Here is a 22812-nt window from a genome sequence, read left to right on the forward strand (position 1 = left end):
GCATAAGTTGGCTGGCAAAGCCTATGTATATAAGGAGTTTCATGTTTTCTACAGCGGACATCCTGCTTCGCAGTCAGGTGTTATGTTTGCTGTTCGTTCGCAGTTTCAGCCTTCTCTTGTGATTCAAGATGTTCATGGAAGATTTCTAGTGATACAGATTGTTTGGGATGATACGCCTTTATGGTTGTTAGGGGTGTATGCTCCAAATAATGCTCGTGCACGCCGTTTGCTATGGAATGACTTGTGTGCCCTTTCAATCTCTCATCCTGGCTTTGTGATGGGGGACTTTAATATGTGTGTCTCCAGGGAGCAAGCCACGTCGCCTCATTCTGTAATGGATGGCCCGGAGAAAAAGGCGTGGGAAGCTTTTGCAGCAAGGTCGCTAAAACAAGACATGTGGTCTTGGTTGCATTCAGATGAAAGGGGTTACACTTATGCCTCACAACAGTTTCGGGGCACTTATGCTAGACTGGATAGGATGTATATTTTACATCAAGATCTCTTTTTGCCAGAGGTTCTTACTATGATGGTTGATCAGCAACAGGTTTTGTCAGATCATTGGCCGCTTGTGTTTGAAATGGTCTATCATCCTGTGGATGCATATAAAGGCTTGTTGGGACGCTTGCCTTTGCGCTTAAATCACACTTTTTTGGAGCATGAAGTTTTTGATGTTTATATGCGTCAGTTGATACGACATTTCTCCACAAGAGTGTCCATGGCTGATTATCATGCTTGGCCAGTGTTCCTTACCAACACTCGGAAATTAGCACGGCATTATGGTCTTGCTAATGCCTCTATACAAAAACAGCATGTGGCCCTCCTTGAGTCGCTTTTAAAGGGCTTGCAGGCATTCATGTTTACTGACTCTATGGATGCTGAAGTTGTGGATGCCATAGAATGGCTGAAAAAGGAGCTATCTAGGGTGCAGGAAGCACAATATGTTCGCTTTAAACTACTTGCACGTCTTGATGCTTTGCGGGATGCTAACTGTCAATCTCATCGCTTCTATGATAAGTTGCATCAAAAACATATGCGTAAGAATATTGTTAGGCTGATGGATGCCAAAGGCAACCTTGTTACTCAACCTTATGAGGTTATTCAGCATTGCATCAGGTTTTATGAAGATTTGCTTGCCCCTCGAGAGGATGTCTCACCGGCTGTCCTGGCTGCAAGGGAGTCATTGTTTGCTGAAGTACGATATCAAGTTGACCCTGATGTGGCGGTTCAGCTTGATGCTCCTGTTACTCAAGGGGAAGTGGAAGCTGTTCTCTCCAAACTTCCCATGGGAAAGAGCCCTGGTTGGGATGGTTTGACAAATGAGTTTTTCCGAAAATATGCTGATCAGCTTGCAGAGCCTTTGACGCTTATTTGTCAAAGGGTTTGGGATGAGGGATATATGCCTGCCCATTGGAAGTTGGGCATACTTCGTTTGTTGCCCAAAGTCCCTTCGCCTACTTCTTTGGCTCAATGGCGCCCGATCTCACTTATGGGTATTATGTATAAAATCTTTACAAAGATTTTTGCCAATCGCTTGCAGAAGGTGCTTCCTACTCTTGTTCATCCATATCAATATGGATTTGTGCATGGCAAGAATATTTTGCATAATATTCTTAATGTTCAAATTGGAGTGGATTATGCCAAGGCAAAGAAGCAAGAGATTGTGATGGTGCAGCTGGATCTTGAAAAAGCTTTTGATCATGTCAGCTGGTCTTTCCTTTCTCAGTTAATGACAGCCATGGGCTTTGGTCCCAAAATGGCTAATTTGGTGCATTTACTTGGCTCTGGCTCTATCACGCGGATTATGCTCAATGGAGGACTTTCGGATGGTATTTCTCTCACCCGTTCTCTCCGGCAGGGCTGTCCTCTTAGCCCTCTTTTCTTTGCCATTGCCACTCATCCTATGTTATCTCGCCTAGATGCTATGGCATCGCATGGTGAAGTGGTTGGTTTGCATCTCCCTCATGGCAAGCAATTGGTTGCTCAAGCCCTTGCAGATGACACTTTTATGTTTCTCAGGGCCGAAAAAGGCAATATAGATCGAGCAATGGAAGCTTGGAATAATTTTGCATTGGCTTCTGGGCTGAAAATAAATTCATCAAAATCAGCCCTCATTGTATGCACGGAATCTGATCTTGAGGCATTAGGGTGGCAAGGCCGTGTGGTGCATACAGGAGACATTGTTCGTCATCTTGGATATCCGGTGGGTGTGGATGTGGACCCCCAAGCGCTTCTTGCTTGGATTTCTGCTCGGATCTCAGATAAATTTGTGTATTGGAAAGCTCAAGGGTGGCCTATGCATGTGAGGGTTAAGGTAGCTCAGGTTATTATGCTTAGCATGATTTCCTATTTTTTGCCTTTGCTACCTTGGACGCACAAATCTCTCATCCGTTTGGTTGCTCCCATTCGGTTTATCCTGTGGAAGAGGCAAGGAAATATTATGGGTCAAACATGGATAGCTTGGAATCACATTACGACGCCCAAAAGAATGGGTGGGGCTGCTTTACTGGATGTCCGCTTGCATATGGTGGCGCGTAGGTGGGCGCTTTTTCAGGATATGTGTTTGCAAGAGCAGCCTTGGGTATTCATGGCTCGTGACTTGATTGAGTTGGAGGGATTGTCACATGGGCGGACACGTGTGCAGGCTTCATGGTGGGACATTGTGAATGCGGCTCATCCTGTCCGTATTCGCTCATCACACATTTTATCACATATTCTCCTTTCTTGGCATGAAGTTCTACTGCTAGCTCGGTGGGATCCTGGTCATGAAAGACTACTTTTGAACTCTTTGCAGTTCGAAACATTTGTGGAGTCGCGTGTCATTGTTTGGCCAGACAGAGATGCTTCACGCATACGACTCAACCGCATGGTCAGGCTAGGCTTGGTTAGAATCCGAGATGCTGTGATACCTGGTCGTGACAGGCCATATTCATTTCGTCGTATTCGGCAGCACTTTAGGGTTCCTCGGACATTTCAGCCACTATGGGTTGACATCATGCATGCGGTTGAGCCTTTTACTCCATTGCCTCGGCCATCTGCAGATCAGCCTTGGCTTGATTGGGCACTATGTAAATCTGGTGACTTGATATCACTCTCAGCTAACCAGGTCTATCATAAGCTTGTATCAGAGAAAGATTGGGTTTCAGCCAAGGCCAATAAGGTGTGGGGATTGAACAAGTCTAAATCATGGTGGCAGAAAACTCTTATGCGTGGTTGGCAGTCTAAGCTCCCTTACCAAGGTAAGGTTTTCATTTGGAGGATGTTGGTGGGAGGGTTACCTACACGGGATCAGCTGAGCCGTCGTAAAATCACACTGGCCCCTTGCTTCTTCTGCACAACATGCACTGAAACAGTTATGCATCTGTTCATGAGTTGTCCAGTGGCCCGTCAGATTTGGTCTTTTGTCTCCACCGTTTGGGAGGCAGTAGAGAGGTCTACTGTTTCGGCTCATCAGTGGATATTTGGGATCTGTCCTCAAGTCATTACTTCAGACAGCCACCTTGTGATATTCCATTTCCTTAGATGGACAGGACTTTGGCATATTTGGACTATACGGAATGGGTTCATTTTTGATTCCTTGTCTGGAATACATGGGCACATTCTACGTATCCGCGGTTTGCTGCTTTGGCAGTTTTCTTCTCTTCTCTCAGCTCAGCTACTGGATGCAGATGTTATTTCGTTATGGTCTACGGCGGCTCGGCTGGCTCATCTTTGATCCTTTTATCTGGGATGCTTATTTGGCTAGGAGGCTTTCTTATTAGTGTACAGGTTTGCATGGTCATGATCCTATAGAGGATCTTTTGTGGGGGTTTTGTTTGGCGCCATAGGTTCTGTGTGAGCCATGTGGCTGATGTACATTTTACATATAATATAAAACACCATTTCACGAAAAAAAAAAAAAAAAAGAGAGAGAGAAAAGTGTGGTAACCACAAAATGCAAGTCAACCCTTGCATGTGTGCCACATCCATATAATATAGAAGTACAAAATATTATATGTAGAGTGTCCTTTCACACTTGATATCCAAGGGGAAAAACCACATGGGAAAAAGTGCCCTTGGTTAAGCCCTATTCACACATAGCACTACCATAAGTGAGCATATGCCTACATTTATCACAATGATCGGCATGACAACTCATCACACATCGAGCACATACACATATACACAAACAAGAGCCCAGGATCAGACAAGCAATCATCTTCATTGTCGTGCTGAGAGCTCAGCAAACATCTTTCCATCACAATGCCTAGTACCATGGAATGAAGAGTATGCGAGGCAGAGTGCCCTCCCCACACCATCAATACGAGCAACAAACCAAGGATGAGCTATGGTGGGAAGCTCCCCTTCCGAAATACCAATAACCAAATGAGAAATACCTCAGTGGCTATGCAAGCCGACAAGCTTCGGTGTGACCACGTGAATGGCCCTCAAGAGCCCACTTATGCCTTGGAAATCAGTCAACGGATGAATGGCCTCTTGCTGGAAATGAAGGCCACCTTGATGTGTGAGATGCCGTCATCTGCAGCAAGGGGGGAGTGCATCATGAGAACTTTGGAATTGTTTCGTAAAGCAACTGGACTTTATATCAAGTTTTCTAAGTCTAAACTGCTTCCATTGACTTCTTGTGACTGGCATGCACTGCTATGGTCAAGGCAAATTATTCCAACAAACCACTTAGTTAGACATCTAGGATATCCACTGGCATGGCATATGTCTACGCAGGATGCTATTCTTTGGGTATTGAATAAATTGAAGGCCAAGCTAGCATACTGGAAGCTCTCTACATGGCCTTTACGTGTGCATCTCATAATTGTGCAATCAATCATTATGGCCTATATGCAATTTTATTTACTGTTGTTGATCTGGCGTAAAACTGATATTAATTCTTTTATGTCTAATGCCTTGGAATTGCTATGGAAAACCAAGCATCATATGAGAGCTTTGGTCTGCACTCCTAAAATGCATGGTGGATTAAATATACTTGATCTACATTATCATCTCTTGGCAAGAAAGGCCACCATGATTCCCACTTTCTTTCAACTTTGGCTAGATTCGACACTTTCATCATTTGGATGAGATATTGGGCACTATGGACTATTTGGAAGGCTAGGAATCATACTATGTTTCGACAGCCTTCTCTGGATGCTTATGCTTTCTTTTGTGCCAATCTTCGCCAATCCCTACATGACCGTCGACAGCTGGAGACTATTGACATCCCACAGTTTGAAGTCTTTTTCTACTGTTTTTAGCTTTCTTCCTTAGATGACTTCTCTCTGAAGCACATCCTCCCCATGTATATTGTTTTTCAGTAACGGAGGACTAGTTTTTACCAAAAAAAAAAAAAACGTATGTGTAGAGAAAGGAGCGGTGGGACTGCGCTTCTTCGCCAACAACTGCTGACAGTTTTCGCCTGTGCCTTATGTGCCTTGCGCTCGCATATGTGTGCGTGTGGGGGTGTGTGTGGGTGTGTGTGTGGTCACCCTCAGCAGACTATCCTTTTCAACAGATAGTCGTCGCCACTAGCAGTCAATCCTTGCCTTCAGTACTCTGTCGTTGCCCTCAGCAGTCAGTCATCATTAGCTACCGCCCACCAGAGATTCGCCAATGATCGTCAGCAGCTTGAAATATCACCTGTGCAGTAGCCCAACATAACTTGTCAAGTCACCTTTTGCTCTGCTCAACGCTACTAGATTTCGACAATTTTCCCTTTGGTATATAGTGTGTTGTGTTCTATTTGAGATGGCCTGCAAACCCTTGTATTCTGAAGTTGCTTCTCCAGAACCTATTGCATATCACAGAAGAGCAGATAATATCTCCAAACGCCCCAAGTTCTCAACTCATCAAGCAAACCCTTCTGTATGTGAAAACCCGACACTTCAAACTTTCACAGATATTTTGCATGAAGGATTTTCAACCATTAAACATACTTGGGGGGATGCACCGCCTCCGGAATTCTATGTGGCGGTTCCAGCTCAAGCTTTGTATGCACCTGTGTGATGGATCTTGCTCATAAAGCAGCAGTTCTTTTTTTCCTTGGTCACATGCCTGCTGTGGACAATGGCTAAAAGCACTGTTGGGAGATTGTTTTGTGCACGTTTGTTACATAGTGGATCATGGTTTTTATGAGGTTATTTTGACGGATCCCAAATACAAGCAAATGTTCTTGGAAAAATCTCTGTTGTTTTATGGTCAACAACTTGTTCATGTTTATCTGGGTTGAAGTCAAAGATATTCCTATGTATTGTTAGTTATCATTACCTTACTTGGCTCAATCACTTGGTAAAGAGGTATTCATATGGTAATGTCCATAAATTCTGCATTTTATGGGACGCAGATAGACCTACTCCAGAATGTGTGGCTTTGGATATTCATATGGAAGGGATGCCAACCCAAGAGGGTTTTTACCAGCTTAAATGGAGCAAGTTTGCTAGTTCATGTTTTGCGTGTGGTAAATTTGGACAAATGCAATCTAAGTGTCCTTTATATACCTAGATGAATCCAAGAACATGCCCAAATTCACCTTTTAGGAACGTGCATGTTATATACTCATGGTAGTCAACCCACAAGACTATATAACTATCAACTCCATTATGCATAGTATAGACTAGATACTACGACATCCCCACTAACGTCATCACTGCCCAATAGTGGGTGTAGAACTCTGTATCAAGATATGCTCACACACACACACACACACACATAAGACCATATATTCACACACACACACACACACACACACACATAAGACCATATATTCACACAAAGCCCTTCGTACTGAGTTTGACTCGGCCATAATGAAGCCTAGTACTAAGGGAAGTAGCAAATAGAGAGAATTAGTACAGCAAATAAGTAGTTGATAGGACAAATGCACCACTAAAGATAGAAAGAATAAGCACAATATCAGCTGGCCGAAACTCGAACGAAGACTTCACAATGTGAAATCTGCATGTCCGCTAATACGGCTGAATTATATACCTAGATGAATCCATGAACATGCCCAAACTCACCTTTTAGGAACGTGCATGTTATATACCAAATGCAATCTGAGTATCCTTTAGTTTTATACCAAACCCCTAAAGCGGCTATGCCTTTGCAATCACCTCAATCAGCTGTGAATGCACAACAGAACAAGGGGAAAAATATAGCTCAGCAACAGAATGCTTTTACAGATGAGGGTAAAGCCAAAGTAACAATTGCTCTCTTGCCTCAAAAAGACAAAGAAAAGCAAGATCTGACATCTTGGCAAACACCTGAAAAAACGATGAAACCAAGAACTCTGGTAGCTCGAAATTGGACAAAGAGGTCTAATGTTGCTAGCACATCCTCATCTGGTCCTCGTTTCATACCTGATGTCTCAAGAGTGGGTAAAATGTGGAATGTGGTCATGAGTGGTCGCTCTCTTTAAGAGCAGACAGATGCAATCTTTCGGCCTTTTGTGGAAAATATAGATGAACATTCTGACAATGATGTTTCTCAGTTTCCAGATAGTGAAGGGCATGCACGGAATCGAGCACCGATCTCTGACATGCAAATGGATTCTTGGTGCCCTTACATCACAACCTTGTTATTGTAAATATGTACATACCGCTCAAATGCTTTACCGATAATATCCAAAGCCTCTGTAGGTATGGAGGCTTTTATGGGATTACATAAATAAAAATAAGCCTCATATGGTTTGTTTACAAGAACACAACCAGCATGCTTTTGCTAGTAGGGAAGGCTCTTTGCAAGGTATCACATCTTTTATGCTAGCACTCATTACTTTTCAGCAGTAGTCATGACTCATGTTGACTCACCATGAATTTCAGCCATGTGTTGCATATAATGATCCATTGGGAAGATGGATAGTTCTTCAATGCCATGCCAATGGAGAGATTTTTGAATTTGGTGGAGTATATGCATTACAAACTTCGTCAATGAGAACTCAAATGTGAGAAAATTTGAGAGCTTACCCTTGGCTTTCAAATTCGTTTTTGTGTGGAGACTTTAATAACGCTCCCAAATACGATGATAATAGTAACCACAAATCGCATATGCTTGGCTCTGAAATACGTCAATGGCATGCTACACTTCAATATATGGGAGCATGTGATTTGTGGAAACACTTGATGCTTACCATGCAAGGGTATACATTTCAGCATAATGCTATTATTGACTATTGGGCTCATCTAGACAGATGGTACATGTTGAATGCAAATCAATATGATACTTTCACTTGCAAAACATCCATAGACTACTCGATGTGTCTTTCAGATCATTACCCGTAGTAGATTATGTTGTATTTTGGCATGTCGACAATGGATGTACCACTCCCACAAAAGAGGCTACTACTGATCAACAATAGCTATCTAAAACATCAACTCTTTGTTGCATATGTTTATTGACATTGACATGGCTTGGTGCAGATTCAACACTCGCATGTAGGCTGTTATTTTTTATTATGGTAAATGGTTTTTGGGAGAAGAAAGAGATAAAGTGAAGGATGCAAAACTAGTGGCTCAACAACTCACTAAATGTAGCCATCAAAGAAATATTGATGTTTCAGAGCAAGAGGCATTGATGCAAGCAAGAATGTGTCACGTGCACACCCTTCGGGTTGCACGGTGACAAGCTAGCATCATCATCACCATCAACATAAGGATCCCAGTCGGCCAGCATTTATCCACTCAGCAGCAAGTCGTGGAGCATCAACCAGTCGGCCAGCATTTAATGCTGATTTAAGCATTATTTATCCAATTAGCATCTGGCCGACAACATACTTCTGACTGACCAGCAGGGGAGTTTTGTGCATCACTTGGCAACAGGAAGTTCTCTTCAACATTGCCATCAATTAGCACATGTCCTGGCCGATAAGTGGGTCTTGCGTGTGACAGTAGGAAGGGCTTCAACATTTAGGACTCTTGGTTCAGGTATTCCTAGTTGCTCCTGCATAAGCCTCAATCCCCAGAGAAGAAGACGTAGGGGGTCAGTGGTGTCAGTGGAGTTGGAATCAATTGTCGAAATCAAAGTGTTGCAAGGTCTCCACCTTAGCAACAAGTTTAGTAGAAGGGAATGTCACGTGCACACCCTTCAAGTTGCACAGTGACAAGCTGGCATCATCAACACATCATCATAACCATCAACATAAGGATCCCAGTCGGCTAGCATTTATCCACTTAGTAGCAAGTCATGAAGCATCAACCAGTCAGCCAGCATTTAATGTTGATTTAAGCATTATTTGTCCAATTAGCATCGGGCCAACAGCATACTTCTGGCCGGCCGACAACAAGGATTCATATATAAGAAGCGCTGATTATTCAACATAAAATCATTCCATCATCAAGTTCATTCATCAGATCAAAAGTTGATCAAGTCGATAGTTCCGCAGTTGAAGTCAACATCAGCATCATAGATCTGTTCCCAGATCCTATGTTCCCAGATCTCATCTTAGCTGTAATCATTTGCATCATTAATATAGTTGCATTGCATTCATTAATATATAAGAAGCGCTGATTATTCAACATAAAATCATTCCATCATCAAGTTCATTCATCAGATCAAAAGTTGATCAAGTCGATAGTTCCGCAGTTGAAGTCAGCATCAGCATCATAGATCTGTTCCCAGATCCTATGTTCCCAGATCTCATCTTAGCTGTAATCATTTGCATCATTAATATAGTTGCATTGCATTCATCTCTACAGTAATTAAGTTAATTAAGACTGTGATTACTATGATCAACCTCATCATATAACAATTTGTCTTAAGAGAAATGATGAAAGAAAGCTGCATAAGTGGCAGATCAGGTCCAAACAAAAACCTCTAAAAGACACAGGTTGCTCGTCTAAAGGATTTTTCAAGGACTTACATGCTTCCAGGACTTTGCAATGCATTCATAGAGTTCAGAATCACGATGATTGTTGGATTGACAATAGGCAGCAATTACAAAGGAAAGTTTATGGCTACTTCAGTGACCTTTTTGTTGCCCCCGATGAACCTACTAAAAGGATTATGGATGCACGGCACATGTTGCTTTGCAATGTAAATAGAATTGTGTCCCACCAATAGGCATCTGATTTTGAGGTTGAATTCACCATGGATGAACTACAACATGCTCTACACAATTTGGGCAAATGGAAATCCCCAGGCTCAGATAGCCTAACGGTAGAATTTTTTCTAGCCTTCTGGAATATGCTGAAATTTGAGCCGCTTTTCATGATTAATTGTTGTTGGCATTCGGGGAGACACCCTTCTTCTTGGAAAGAGGGATTGGTTCATTTATTTCCCAAAAAACATCTTTCTGAAAAGTTATCAGATTGGAGACCAATCTCTTATGCCTGTGGTTTACAAACTGGTTGCAAAAATTATGGTTAACCGTTTGAAGAACATCTTATATGAGGGTCTACACCCTGCACAATATAGTTTTGTACCCAAAAGGCAAATGATGGAGAGCATTGCCAATGCTTACATTGGCATTGAATATGTGAAATATACTCAACATGATGTACTCATAATGCAGATTGGCATAGAAAAAGAAGCATTTGATTCAGTACAATGGCAATTTATTGCCGATGTCATGGAAAATATGGGCTTTGGCCCTATGATGAGAAATATTATTTACTAGCTCTATGAAGGAGGAACTGCTCGATGTATATTACACAAGGGTCTTTCAGATTTTTGGTCTCTAGGCAAATCAGTGCGACAAAGTTGCTCCCTCAGTGTATTGCTCTATGCAATAGCCACTCATCCCATGCTCTTATTAATGGACAAACTACTTGCATAGAACAAGCTACATGGCATACAGATTTCGGATGTAAATCACTTTGTTAGCCAAGCTTATGCGGATGACTCATTTTTCTTTCCAAGGAACACTCAAGATGATTCCACGATCTCCTCAACGGGAAGGCCTACTTCCTTAGCCTTCCAAGCCTTAAGGCTTTCATAAATGTGCCTTGATATGGCCTTACAAGGTTCCACCCCATGGTCCTTTGTATGTGTGAAGTGTGCCTTCAACCGTGTAATGCTGCCAGGATGCACTTGTTAGATATCCGTAACGCCGCTACGGGCGTTACCACAAGAGGGGACGGCCTCTGGCTCACCACCCAGCCATAGAGGAAGAATGAGGATTGCCCCTCATCCCCCAGGCTATATAGTGTGTGGCCTGCCGTCCACACTAGCCTGGCCGCCCATGACTCCGCATGGGCGTCCTCTCCCACTGAACCCCGGACATGGCTATCCGGTCTGCTATCGGTCACAGGCATTACAACCTACGTGACATTACCCCCCCCTTAAGAAGAGTTTTCGTCCTCGAAAACAAACTGGGGAAACCTTTTGGAAATTGCACTACGGCGTTCCCAGGTTGCCACCTCCTCATCCCTATCTGTCCATTTATCAAGTACCTCCTAGTACACTTTATGTCGGGTTTGTCTGTCACGATACTGTAGAATCTTTTCAGATTCATGTGGTATCTTTGGTGGCTCTATCAAGTCCACCAAAATCTCTGGAGAAACTGCGTTCTCTAACCCGTGAACTGATTTCTTCAGTTTACTGACATGGAAGACGGAATGGACTTGAGAACTCTCCGTAACTCAAGTTCATATGCTACGTCCCCAATCTTCTTAAGGATTTTAAAAGGACCACAATATCTCGGAGAAAGTTTATCACACTTTCCCGTTTTCATGGTTTCTGACTGCGCAGGAACCTTGAGGAATACAAAGTCACCTTCTGCAAAGGTCACCTTTCTTCGTCCTTTATCCGCATAAGTTTTAGCGCGATCCTGAGCGTTGCGAATGCTCTCTCGTGCGGCTCTGAGCATATCATTCATATCTTCAAGGAAATCCTTGACAGATTGAATCTTCTCCTTTTCAAGGCCTACAGCCATCGGAGATCTCGGCTGGAATCCATACATTAACATGAATGGTGTAAATCCAGTCTCGCTGAGTGTTTGGAGCTGTTATAGGCAAACTCCAATAAGGGCAAGTACTCTTCCCAATTAGATTGCTTCTTACTAACATAAGAACGCAACATATCCTCTAGAATTTGGTCAACTCTTTCAGTTTGACCACCAGACTCCGGATGATCTGCCGTACTCATACTCAGAGTAGTATCCAACTTTTTGAAGACTTCCCTCCAAAAATGACTGTTGAACTTTCTATCTCTATCTGACACTATATCTGCGGGCAGGCCATATAGCTTATAGAGATGTTCAATAAAGAGTTTTGCCAACTCTGGCGTTTTTACAGTTTTCTTTGTGGTAATAAACTTTGCCATTTTAGTTAACCTGTCCACTACCACCCACACCGAGTCATTCCCTCGACTCGTCTTGGGTAAACCGGTAATGAAATCCATGGAAATGCTTTCCCATTTCCCTTGAGGAATCTCCAGCGGATGGAGTAGTCCTCCTACCTTAAGACGTTCATGTTTATTGACCTGGCACTTACTGCATTTCAGCACATAAGTCTGGACGTTCTGGAACAAACTAGGCCAATAAAACTGTCTTTTTACTAGTGCATAGGTCTTCTAAATCCCAGGATGACCCGCACTTAGACTATCTTTCTTTAAGAATTGGGCCCGAAAGTCACCAATAGTTGGTACACATACTCTACCCTTGTAAAGTAAGTACCCGTCGTCGTCAATGGAGTAATTAGCATATTTCTCCCACGTGTCTAGTCGAGCTCGACCGCCGCTACGGGCAATCCGACGTGCCATTAACTGGGGAAGTCATTGGTAAGCAAATGTCCAGTAGTACTCACGCAAGCCGTGATTTGGTATTTCAACCAAAACCCCAAGGCAAATTTCATGCCTTGATTTTGCATCATGTCATTAGCACAGAAGCTAATGTACTAGAGAGCATTCTAGTAGCGCAAGTTCTTAGACTAAGCTACTAGATATTTGTAGACTACGCTACCATGTTGCATCACCAACTTGTTAAAACTTCTTCTTGGAAAGCTCTACGGCCATAGGAGAAATAAACTAGAGCCAATCTAATCATGCATCACAAGGATTAATTCCAAAGCTGAGAGATACTTTCTCTCTTAGAGTAACATCTTGCACAAGCATATGCTCTAGAATCTTGTTGAGTTTCTAACTACCATCAATCTACGGATGGTTAAACTCCACTCTAACTCAGAGTAAATGTAACTTTTTGAAGATTTCCCTTCAAATATAACAATCAAACTTCCTATCTCTTATGCCATACTATATATGCGGGCAGACCATATAGTATGTGGAGATGTTTGATAAAGATTCTTGCACCACTACGGGTGTCTGGAGTTACATCCAATCACTTACAACTCTTTGTTGCTATTACCAAACACATCCCTTCAAGTATTGTCTGGACTCACACAACTATTCGAGTTTATGTGATATTTGAGGATATCCCTCCTTTCCCTCAAGAAAGGTTTTTGTCCTCAAAAACTCTACTCTCAAGCGGACTACGCGCTAGTGTCATAGGTCCAAGAACAAATCTAGACCGTGTTTAATATCATATGTTATATTCTTGAGTCCTTCCAAGAAACTTTTAAACATCTTGCAACGAAGATGTGGTATAGTGTCTACGCACATATGGTGGTACTATTGATAAACTGCTTTGCAACAGATCAGTGGTTTCACACTTGTAACAAAGTGCTTCATTGTTGCATATTATTACCCTTCATAAGCGGTTACACACTTATGAATCATGTGGGTGGGTTGTACCATCTATCAAGAAAATTCCAAACTACTAATAACCACATTATCAATCCACAGATAATGACCGAGCTTGCTGCGAAGCCATAGGTTGCTAGATAATTGATGGTAATTACACAAGCCCAATGTTTATTACATCATACATTCAATATAAATGTAAACATCATAGTACTTCGTGATGATGAACTTAGGAATTTCATCCTATCCCTGTTTGGTGTTGGTATGAAGTATAACTATGAGAACATTGTTTGCTGCCTCCTCATTATAGCGGCAAAGCTACCTAGTCATCACAGGTGGCAATCTCTACCAAGCTATAACCGATGACAAGCAAATAAACGAGTACTCTTGTAAGAACTTCATAACCATATCTCACACCAAACTCATAATCACTACGGATTAAATGCCAGGGCTTGCAAAATTGAATGTTGTCTGATAGGTAGAGGGTATCATCAAACTACGGATGACCTTGACAACTCACTAGGACTAGTGATGTGTAACTTTTAAGTTACTCCACTCTCCTTGCTTTCCATACCATCGAACAAATCGGTCCCTCGATTTGAGCAACGTCAACATATTTATGAGTACCTCGATACTCATGGATTGTGGTTCGGTAATTTAAAATGTTGATCTAGAGTATCTCTCACTCGAGGATCTTAATTTTATTAGCAGCTATGTATTAGTAGTGAGTAACTACGTACCCACTATCATCACACTAGTAGCTCCATACTAGTCTGTGAGTAACTCCGTACCCAATGGCGTACCTCCCCCGAGTGGGAGTACCATATACAACCATCTATAACAAGATGCTTAAGTCACTTGCTGCTAAGAAGTGACTACACAAATTGACCCCTCCATTGCACATTACAGTACAATCTCTGGTATTACAACACGAATTTTAGGACGTCCTTATCATAGAGGTCAACTTAAAAACTAGTGCATAGGTCTTGTGGAGTCTCGGCTAACCTAACCACACCACTAGTGACTTCCTACAAAAAATGTGGCGCCGAAGTCACCACCTATGTACTTTAACTCCGTAAAGTACATGGTCTTCATCTATCATCTATGGAAAGTTGTAAAACATTTTTGCGATGGATTTTTATCACGCTAAAATTATTGTGCACTATTTTAGTGTGAAGAGCTTTTTTCCTGGGTACCATGGTTCACCCCAAGCTCATCTGTTGCTAAATTCTCCGATTTAACAAAAGATATGTCTGCCTCCGAACACTCCAGTTCAGCCCCAGACTTTGAGTTTACTTCTTAACACTCCGGTTAAGTCAAAACTCACCAGATACAGTAGGATTTACCACTAAGCTCTCCGGCTTAGCCTCCTATAACTCAGCCCGAGTTTATGTACACTACATATGTCGGATCCGATACTAACAACAACCAGGCTCGTCTGGAGTGAGATACTACTCACTATTGCCATGTAAAACCTTATTAAATCCTAGAAATGCTCCACTCATTCCCCAGGGGTCATACGACTTATAGGGTTTACACGCACATGAACTTGTAAGCAAAATAGCCTGTCATGCAATATTACAATTGCTTATGTAGGAAAGTAATATATTTCCCAAATTCATAGGGTAGCAACTAAAATGTGCTCACAATCGCACACTTATGTTGAACATAGGCAAGACTACACTTGCTAAATGCTATAGAGCGTCCCCCATGCATGAAACTGTCCAACCTAACTAGTCTTACTGCTAACCTCTAGATTCAGATTATCCGGAACTAAATCACTCTGTTAGCACTAGTACACCATCATGGTCTTGCTACCTAGAGCTTCTCCGAACTCTGTAACTGGGTTTTATCCCAACTTATGGCTATATTTGGTAATTTTCAAAGTTCAAATTTTATCTTGCACACTTTATCACTACAGACAAGTGTACATACAGACCTGCCAAAGAGTCAAGTTACATGCACAAGCCTTGGCGTCCCATTCCACCAAGACTACAATCGATTCCGTGAGAATTTGATGTCCCATACCATCAAATTACCACCAAACCAATTGATGTGGCATATAAAAAGGCTCTTTCCCCCCTCGAAAGATCACCACAAACTCTCGAGCAGTGGGATGTCGACGCATGGCAATAAAAAGAAGAGAAAGCCATGCTAGTAAGTTTAAGAACAGTTCTCTTCGATCAACTTCTATAAGGGCATTGAGCATTACATCTCAAGACTATACCCCTTCAGATTTACCTTTGATTTCTACAAATCAATCCTAAATTTGCTATTATTATCTAGGCGTACACTAATCCTTCAGATTAGTACTCCTAGATAAACCATTCAATTGAGTACTGCTAGCAGCACAGCTAGCCCCTTTATCCCAAGTAAACACACCTTAGGGATTACTTTTACAAGGCAATCTACGTGACTAAATCAAACTAGTCACTACTCTCTAGGCCCAAGTAGTGACACTATTTTGTTACTACCAACAAGGGCCAGCTTGCCTCTACGGGCCAAGGCTCTTTTGTGGCTACAAACAGTAAGCAACTTGTTTGGACACAAGGCATAACCACATCAAGATTACGCTTGTACATGGTTGTCATTTGCCAAAGTTTATCACAATCCAATTGTTAAAAGATTGTGAAGGGTTATGAGCACTACGGCTCAATTAGGTTTACCTTGATTTCTCGTGATAAGCTCTTCGTCTAATTTGGGCACAACTGACGCCATTGCCGGTCCTCTTAGCCCAAGTAAAACACACCACAGTTTTAGATTTACACTATAGCCAAACTACGTGACTTTGATGGTCAATACTAAGTCTATGCTCAGCTTAAATTTAGTCTCTCTGAACCAAATGTGTGATCACCACATGTGCTACCCTCGAGTCGCTACGGCCATAGAACGTCTCTCTCTCGAAGGACTTGGCGCTACGGCCGTGGGATTTGTCTCTCTCTTAGCACGCGGCGCTACGGCCGTGTGCGGTGGGTATTTTTCGTGGAAAACGGGCACTACGGCCACACGGCGCGACGGCTGTGTTGGGTTTGTTTCGTGGGGTGTACCATTGTTTTGTGTTTCTTTTTTTTTTTTTTTTTAATAATGGGCCGGGCCGGCCATCGCCGCTTCCGCCCGCTCATGGGGAGTGTCCACAACTCTCGCTCAGTTTGGCCGTCGCTGCCTGGCTGGCCGCCGTTGCCAGCTGTGCGCTGGGCAGGCCCATAAATGATGGCGCGCCTAAGGGCTGGCCGCCCTTCTGGCCGCCCAAGGCTGGCCGTGGCCCTGGCCGCCCTCTGGGCTGGCGCCCGCCTGGCCGCCCGCTGGGCTGACCGCCCGCTGGCATGGCCGCGTAAGGGCTGGGCTGGCCTGGCCTGCCTGGGCGCCACCGTGGGTGGGGTTGGCTGCGGCCGCCCTGGCCGCCCCCGCCCTGGCCGCCCGCTGGCATGGCCGCCCAACTGGCTGGCTTGGCCTGCCTGGGCGCCGCCGTGGGGCTGGTATTCGCCCCCCCCCCCCCCCCCCCCCCGTTTGACGGCACTGCACTCCCTTCCAAGGCCGGCCTGCTCAGGCATGACATCATCACCCAACGGTTGTACCACAAGCGAACAAGTATTTGCTCAAACTACTCACATGGGCTCTTCGCACTACGGCCAAACGGCGCAATGCAGTGGGGCTGGTATTCGCCCCCCCCCCCCCCCCCCCTCCCCACACACAAGTTCAACGAAACTTTCGCAGACAGTGGGGCTGGTGCCGCCCCCCCACACCCAAGCTTCAACAAATTTTTTCGCAGACAATTTCAACGCACAGAAAAAATATCATCTATGGAAAATTGCTTTTGCTTACCTGCGATGCTGCTTGCTGTGTGTGACGGGGAGAGAGAGAGAGAGAGAGTTCTTCCCTTCCAATTCTTCTTGGCCGCCTCCCTCCACACACTCCATTGGAGATAAGGATAAGGAGATGAATGGTTGAAAACCATCGAGTGGGCTCCGGTCCCCCGGTCATGCGCGGACTCTGACGATCCCATCGAACCACGCTCTGATACCAGTGTTAGATATCCGTAACGCCGCTACGGGCGTTACCACAAGAGGGGACGGCCTCTGGCTCACCACCCAGCCATAGAGGAAGAATGAGGATTGCCCCTCATCCCCCCGGCTATATAGTGTGTGGCCTGCCGTCCACACTAGCCTGGCCGCCCATGACTCCGCATGGGCGTCCTCTCCCACTGAACCCCGGACATGGCTATCCGGTCTGCCGTCGGTCACAGCCATTACAGCCTACGTGACAGCACTTCTACACAAAAATTGCACCTCCATTTTCCTGAGCCTGAGCCTACATACTTGCTCTCCCATGTGACATTGCTCCACAAGGGATCCTGTGCGCGAGGCATTTTGCAAAGTTACAAGCAGCAAGAGAAATACCCTGTAACCTATTGCCTGCATAGGTTGTGATAAAATCCCCATTTTAGTTATGGGAAAAAAAAAGCCTGATATAGGCTACAGACAGTCGGCTAGAGCAACCTGTATTATGTATAGTTAATAGTATACTGTATAGAAACATAAAACACAATAGTATAGAAACATAAAACACCTAGGCAGCTAGGCTTACCTTGAGTCTTGGCACTGGGCAACAGGCTTGGAGTCTCGACAACAGTCGTGACTCGTGAAGGTGGGTGGTGCAGGTCACAGCGCTCAGCCAACAGTCGTGAAGGTGAACGCGTCACAACAGTCAATCATGGCACTCGGCCACACGCTCCTCAGCAACCAGCCACGAATGGACAGGACACAGCAGTCGTGAACAGGACAGACAAGTCACAGCAGTCGGGAGTCGCCAAGCAATCGGGTCCTGGGTCACGGGTGGAGTCGTGGACTGTGGACAGCAGTCCTGGGTCACGGTGGGAGTCGTGGACTGTGGACTGTGGACAACAGTCTTCAATCGGCATAGGCAACGACAACGAGAGTCGACAGCTCAAAAGTCGAAACGTGTGCGGCTGTGAAAGTACACGAAGTACACGTCGAGTGTATGTGATGAGACGTTTTTTTTTTGTTGGATAGATAAAAAACGCGTTTCAAATAATGAAACATTTTTGAAATGTTTCAGTCCGTTTCAAATGGACTGAAATGGGTTTCGTTGCTACTATGCCGAAGACAAAGACAGTTCCTCACAAAGTTTCAAGACTGAGAGACCCACGAAACGGTATGGCTTCACAAAAAGTTCTTCGACGACTATCCGGCTTTATTGACGGACTATTTGGAGGCTATGCAGCTTCCATCAACTTAAGCAGAAGGGGATGTCACATGCATCCCGCACTTGGATGCCACGTGGACATATCTGAACAAGAAGGTGTAGGACTTGGAGTAGAAAACTGGTCCTATGTGAACCCAGTCTGGGACGAGTCAGCCAAGGTTCTACTCCATGCATCCGAGGTCAGGTGTGCATTGTCCTGCACATGAAGCAGTGCCAATCCGCGCTATGAGTCTCCCTCTGGAATGATGTCAGTTGCTCTGTGTGTTTGGTCTTACGACCAGATGTCAGACGACTGTGTAGAACATGTAAGTTTGCATGTAGAAGAGAGGCTAGTCCATAGGGCTACCCCAGAGCCAAGCCTAAGTGGGCATGGGGAGGTTTAGAACCACCCCAAGGGGCTAGGAGGGCCCCATGCTGTGCCTCTTGCCCTAGCTTTGGGCTGGGCAGACTGTCGGTCAGCCCAAGGGGCCTGGCCAAGCAGCTGACAAGGCCTATAGGCTATGGGCCAGCCCAGCAAGGCAGCCAGGACAAAGGGCTGCCCAGCAACCAATCGGCGACGAGTGCCCAAGGGCTGCCCGGCAGCCTGCGCAGTCCTGGACAGCAGCCCACAGGGCGGCCAGACCAGGTCAGACGGGGCAAATATCAACAATGTAAAAACGTTGGTCTTTTTAGCATTAAATGCTAATATTTGCTGGTCGTGAGCTTATTCAGCAACCCAACCCGAGTATACATGGCCGACCAAGTCTAGAAGGGGCTATATAAACCCAAAATTTAAATTCAGTCCATCTATCTCATAATTCACAAGGTGCTGCAGCTACTCACAGGCCAGGACAGCCAAGGGAGAAGCTAACGCAAGGGTGGAGGATTGAAGGTCAAGGGTAGAGATCTATCTCAACCAAGAAGGTTCAGGTTCAGCCTTTTATTTCAGATTTTGCATCATTCTAATAAAAGCAAATACACCATACGTGGTGGGGGCCCTACAGAGGGTATTCGGAACCCAATACTGTGTCCTCTTCTCCCTCTCTCTCTCTCTCTCTATTTTCTGCACATCTATTTTCAGTTTTGTGCGTTATTCTCGTCGTGAAACGTGTGCTGATTTCTGAGCATTGAAGTTACCGATCTCCCCCGAAGCTTCTGCATGTTACAGCCTGTGATTAGGCAACACGTGTGAATGGGTAACTGAATCACCTTTGAATGGGCAATCCTTTGTAAAGTGGGAGATCTATATGTGAGTTATTTATAAATCCACAAAGAAAGGATTGGCCATCCTAGGTGCCCTAAATTGATGAATAACAAGTGTGTGAAGAGTCAAGACTAATAAGACTACAGTTTTTCTAGGATAAGGTAAGTGAGATTTATAATTATTAGATTTCCGACTTTTCGACAGGATTTCAAGCTATAAAAGAGAAGCTTTGCTCCCACAAATCACACTCCAACCCCCTTGCAGGAAAAGCATTAGCTGCCCAGCACTCCGCCCTTTTTCTCTCTCTAGTGCTCAGTGCTCCCTGATCAGCAACACTGCACCAGCCACCTCACAAACACAATCGTACGGCCAGATCTGCACTGCCCTGCTGTATGGAACTACAAGGTAGATATCCACCCTGCTATTGTAGGAAGTCTGTCGGTATGTGCTTTTCGTCCAACAATGAGAATAGTGGCAGCTTAATCCTTGTAAAGGTGGCACTCTCACCTTGAAGCACAAGACAATCCAAAGAAGGAACAGAGGACCCTGCACAAAGCATCAAAGCAAAACATCAATACCCAGATGCACCAATGAAGTAGCAGCAGATCAGACATTGAGTTGAAGAGTTACATTTATAAAAAAGACATACAAAGTTAAAAAGAAAAAAAAGGGAATCTTCGTGATGCTTTTCATCATGCCTGCAGCATTTAGTGTTTAGCATTTACTCGCTCAAAACTTAAGAGGTACACTATACTAGAGGGATTTGTAAGGCATTTGAAGAAAATGTGTGATCACACAGGTGCTCAAAACAGATGTCAGAGCTGCTTACAGGTGTATATAGATAGCGACTGTTGGGCAGTTCACAATCATCTTTTCAAATGTTTAAGACACTTTGACATGCAAGAATGACTATTTGTTAGGAATAGGCCAATAGATAAGTCCATAACATAGGCGAGTATAATACAAGTTCTTTTCCAACACTCCCATACAAGTATGATTGTGCAACTATGTCATGGGCATGCATGTAGATAGTAGCAGCAGACCATGGCTGCTGTACAGTCATAGTATAGATATAGAGAGCAAGAGCAGACGTAGCTGCTCTATCCTGATGGAAATGTTTATAGATAACAGCAGCAGACATAGCTGCTAGATAGAAGCAGCTGAAATCGTTGCCAGGTATGAATGTAGAAGCAGCAAACATGCCCTATATGTAAATAGTGGCAGCAGACATAACCCGATGGATATGTATGCAGATGGCAGCAGAAGACATGGATTCCCTGCAGGCCATAGCTGCATATGCAGATGAAAGCAGCAGACCTAGCTGCATAGATGATAGCAGCAGACATTGCTGGCCTACCCTCCTGGGTATGTATGTAGATAGTCAAAGCAAATATAACTACCCTACCCTCATGGTATGTATATAATGAAAGCAGCAGACATAGCTGTGTTACCCTCACATAGCTGCCATACCCTCATGCTATGAGTGTCAACAGCAGCAGACATAGCTGCCCTATCTCGTAGGTATGTATCTATATAGATAATCGCAGCAGCAGACACAGAAGCATCGCTACATGCCATGGGTATATTGGCAGATGAGAGTGGCAAACCTTGCTGTCCTAAATTTCAAAAAAATGAATATATGTAGAATCTGGATGACAATCCTCATGGGCATGTACGTAAATAGCAGAAGCAGACATAGCTGCTCTGCCCTCATGGTATGTATGTAGATAAGGACAGCAGGCATAGCTTCCCTATATTTTGTAAGTATGTATGCATATGAGCATCAGGCATAATTGCATTACCTGTATATATAGACTGCAGCAGCAGACATAGCTGCCCTATATTTCATAATTATGTATGTATTCATGGTATGTCTGTAGACGGCAGCAGCAGCGTAGCTGCCCTACTCTCACAGGAATGCATTGCACAACAAAAATGCATAGGCATGTAGAAAATTGCACAAGAAAAATGAATGGGCATGTATGTACAAGAGAGTTGAAGAAGAAAAGTGGTCAGATTTGATGGGCATACCTGCAGACGCTTCCATGATTGTCTCAAAAGGGAACCAGAAACTGGCGGACCTGAAGAGGCTGGTCTGGGAGAGCTTCCGGCCTTCATTGAACGGGGATCGCCAGCTACAAGCAATAATCTCTCATCCAAGATTGATCAATGGTTCGCCTGATCGGAGCCGTGCAGACAGTCATGGAAAGGTTTCTATAGCTATGGGGATCGAACCTGCTGTTGGATCACTGAAGGAGTGTGCTTTCCAACGCAATCGAAAGCTTGCTCCTTTATTCATGCATTACTTAGTTGTAAACAAATCTGGACGGTTTTTATTATATCTAATTTAATAAACACGCATTCTTTCGCGAGATTAGTTACTAGGCTTCAACCGACGCATTCTTTGTCTATGTATCAAAAAAATTCTTTTAGGGGGCATAGTATGGACTTGGTGGGATTGGTCACTCAAAGTACTTTTGGTTAAGTGTCTTAATGATCAAGGACTTAGAATCTTTTGAATTTTGCAATTTGTTATTTATGAGAGAGAATTCTAATTTTTGTAGAATTGGCTAATTCAAAATTGAGATTAGGAGCAACCAAGTAAGATTCATACATGATATATAAATTGAGATTAGAAGGACCAAGTTAGGTACATTCATAGTACATATGGAGATCATACTAGGTATAAACAACATAAGTAAACATACAGCATCGTCATCATTATCATCAATTTATGCATTCTTGCTAGTAACATTTCTACACTCTACACTTCACCATTTTTCATACAC

General features: G+C 43.9%; 1 protein-coding gene across 4 annotated transcripts in view; it reads right to left on the reverse strand.

The window, feature by feature from the left end:
* Positions 1 to 22382, reverse strand: part of LOC147631891 (uncharacterized) — a 70399-nt gene extending 48017 nt beyond the window's left edge. The window contains exons 1-2 of one of the 4 annotated variants that reach the window (XM_086808453.1): positions 22055 to 22338; positions 20531 to 20569 (exon numbers count right to left, since the gene is read on the reverse strand). In XM_086808453.1, coding sequence (XP_086664579.1) covers positions 20531 to 20569; positions 22055 to 22141 — 126 coding nt within the window. In that variant the 5' untranslated portion in view covers positions 22142 to 22338. Of the gene's footprint in view, positions 1 to 20530; positions 20570 to 22054 lie in introns of all 4 variants that reach the window. The other 3 variants (XM_086808450.1, XM_086808452.1, XM_086808451.1) reach the window with 3 other exon arrangements.
* Positions 22383 to 22812: the final 430 nt, after the last annotated feature.

Source organism: Cibotium barometz, chromosome 14 (genome assembly GCF_041138505.1).
Source record: "Cibotium barometz isolate CiBa-2024 chromosome 14, ASM4113850v1, whole genome shotgun sequence".
Lineage (NCBI taxonomy): Eukaryota > Viridiplantae > Streptophyta > Polypodiopsida > Cyatheales > Cibotiaceae > Cibotium > Cibotium barometz.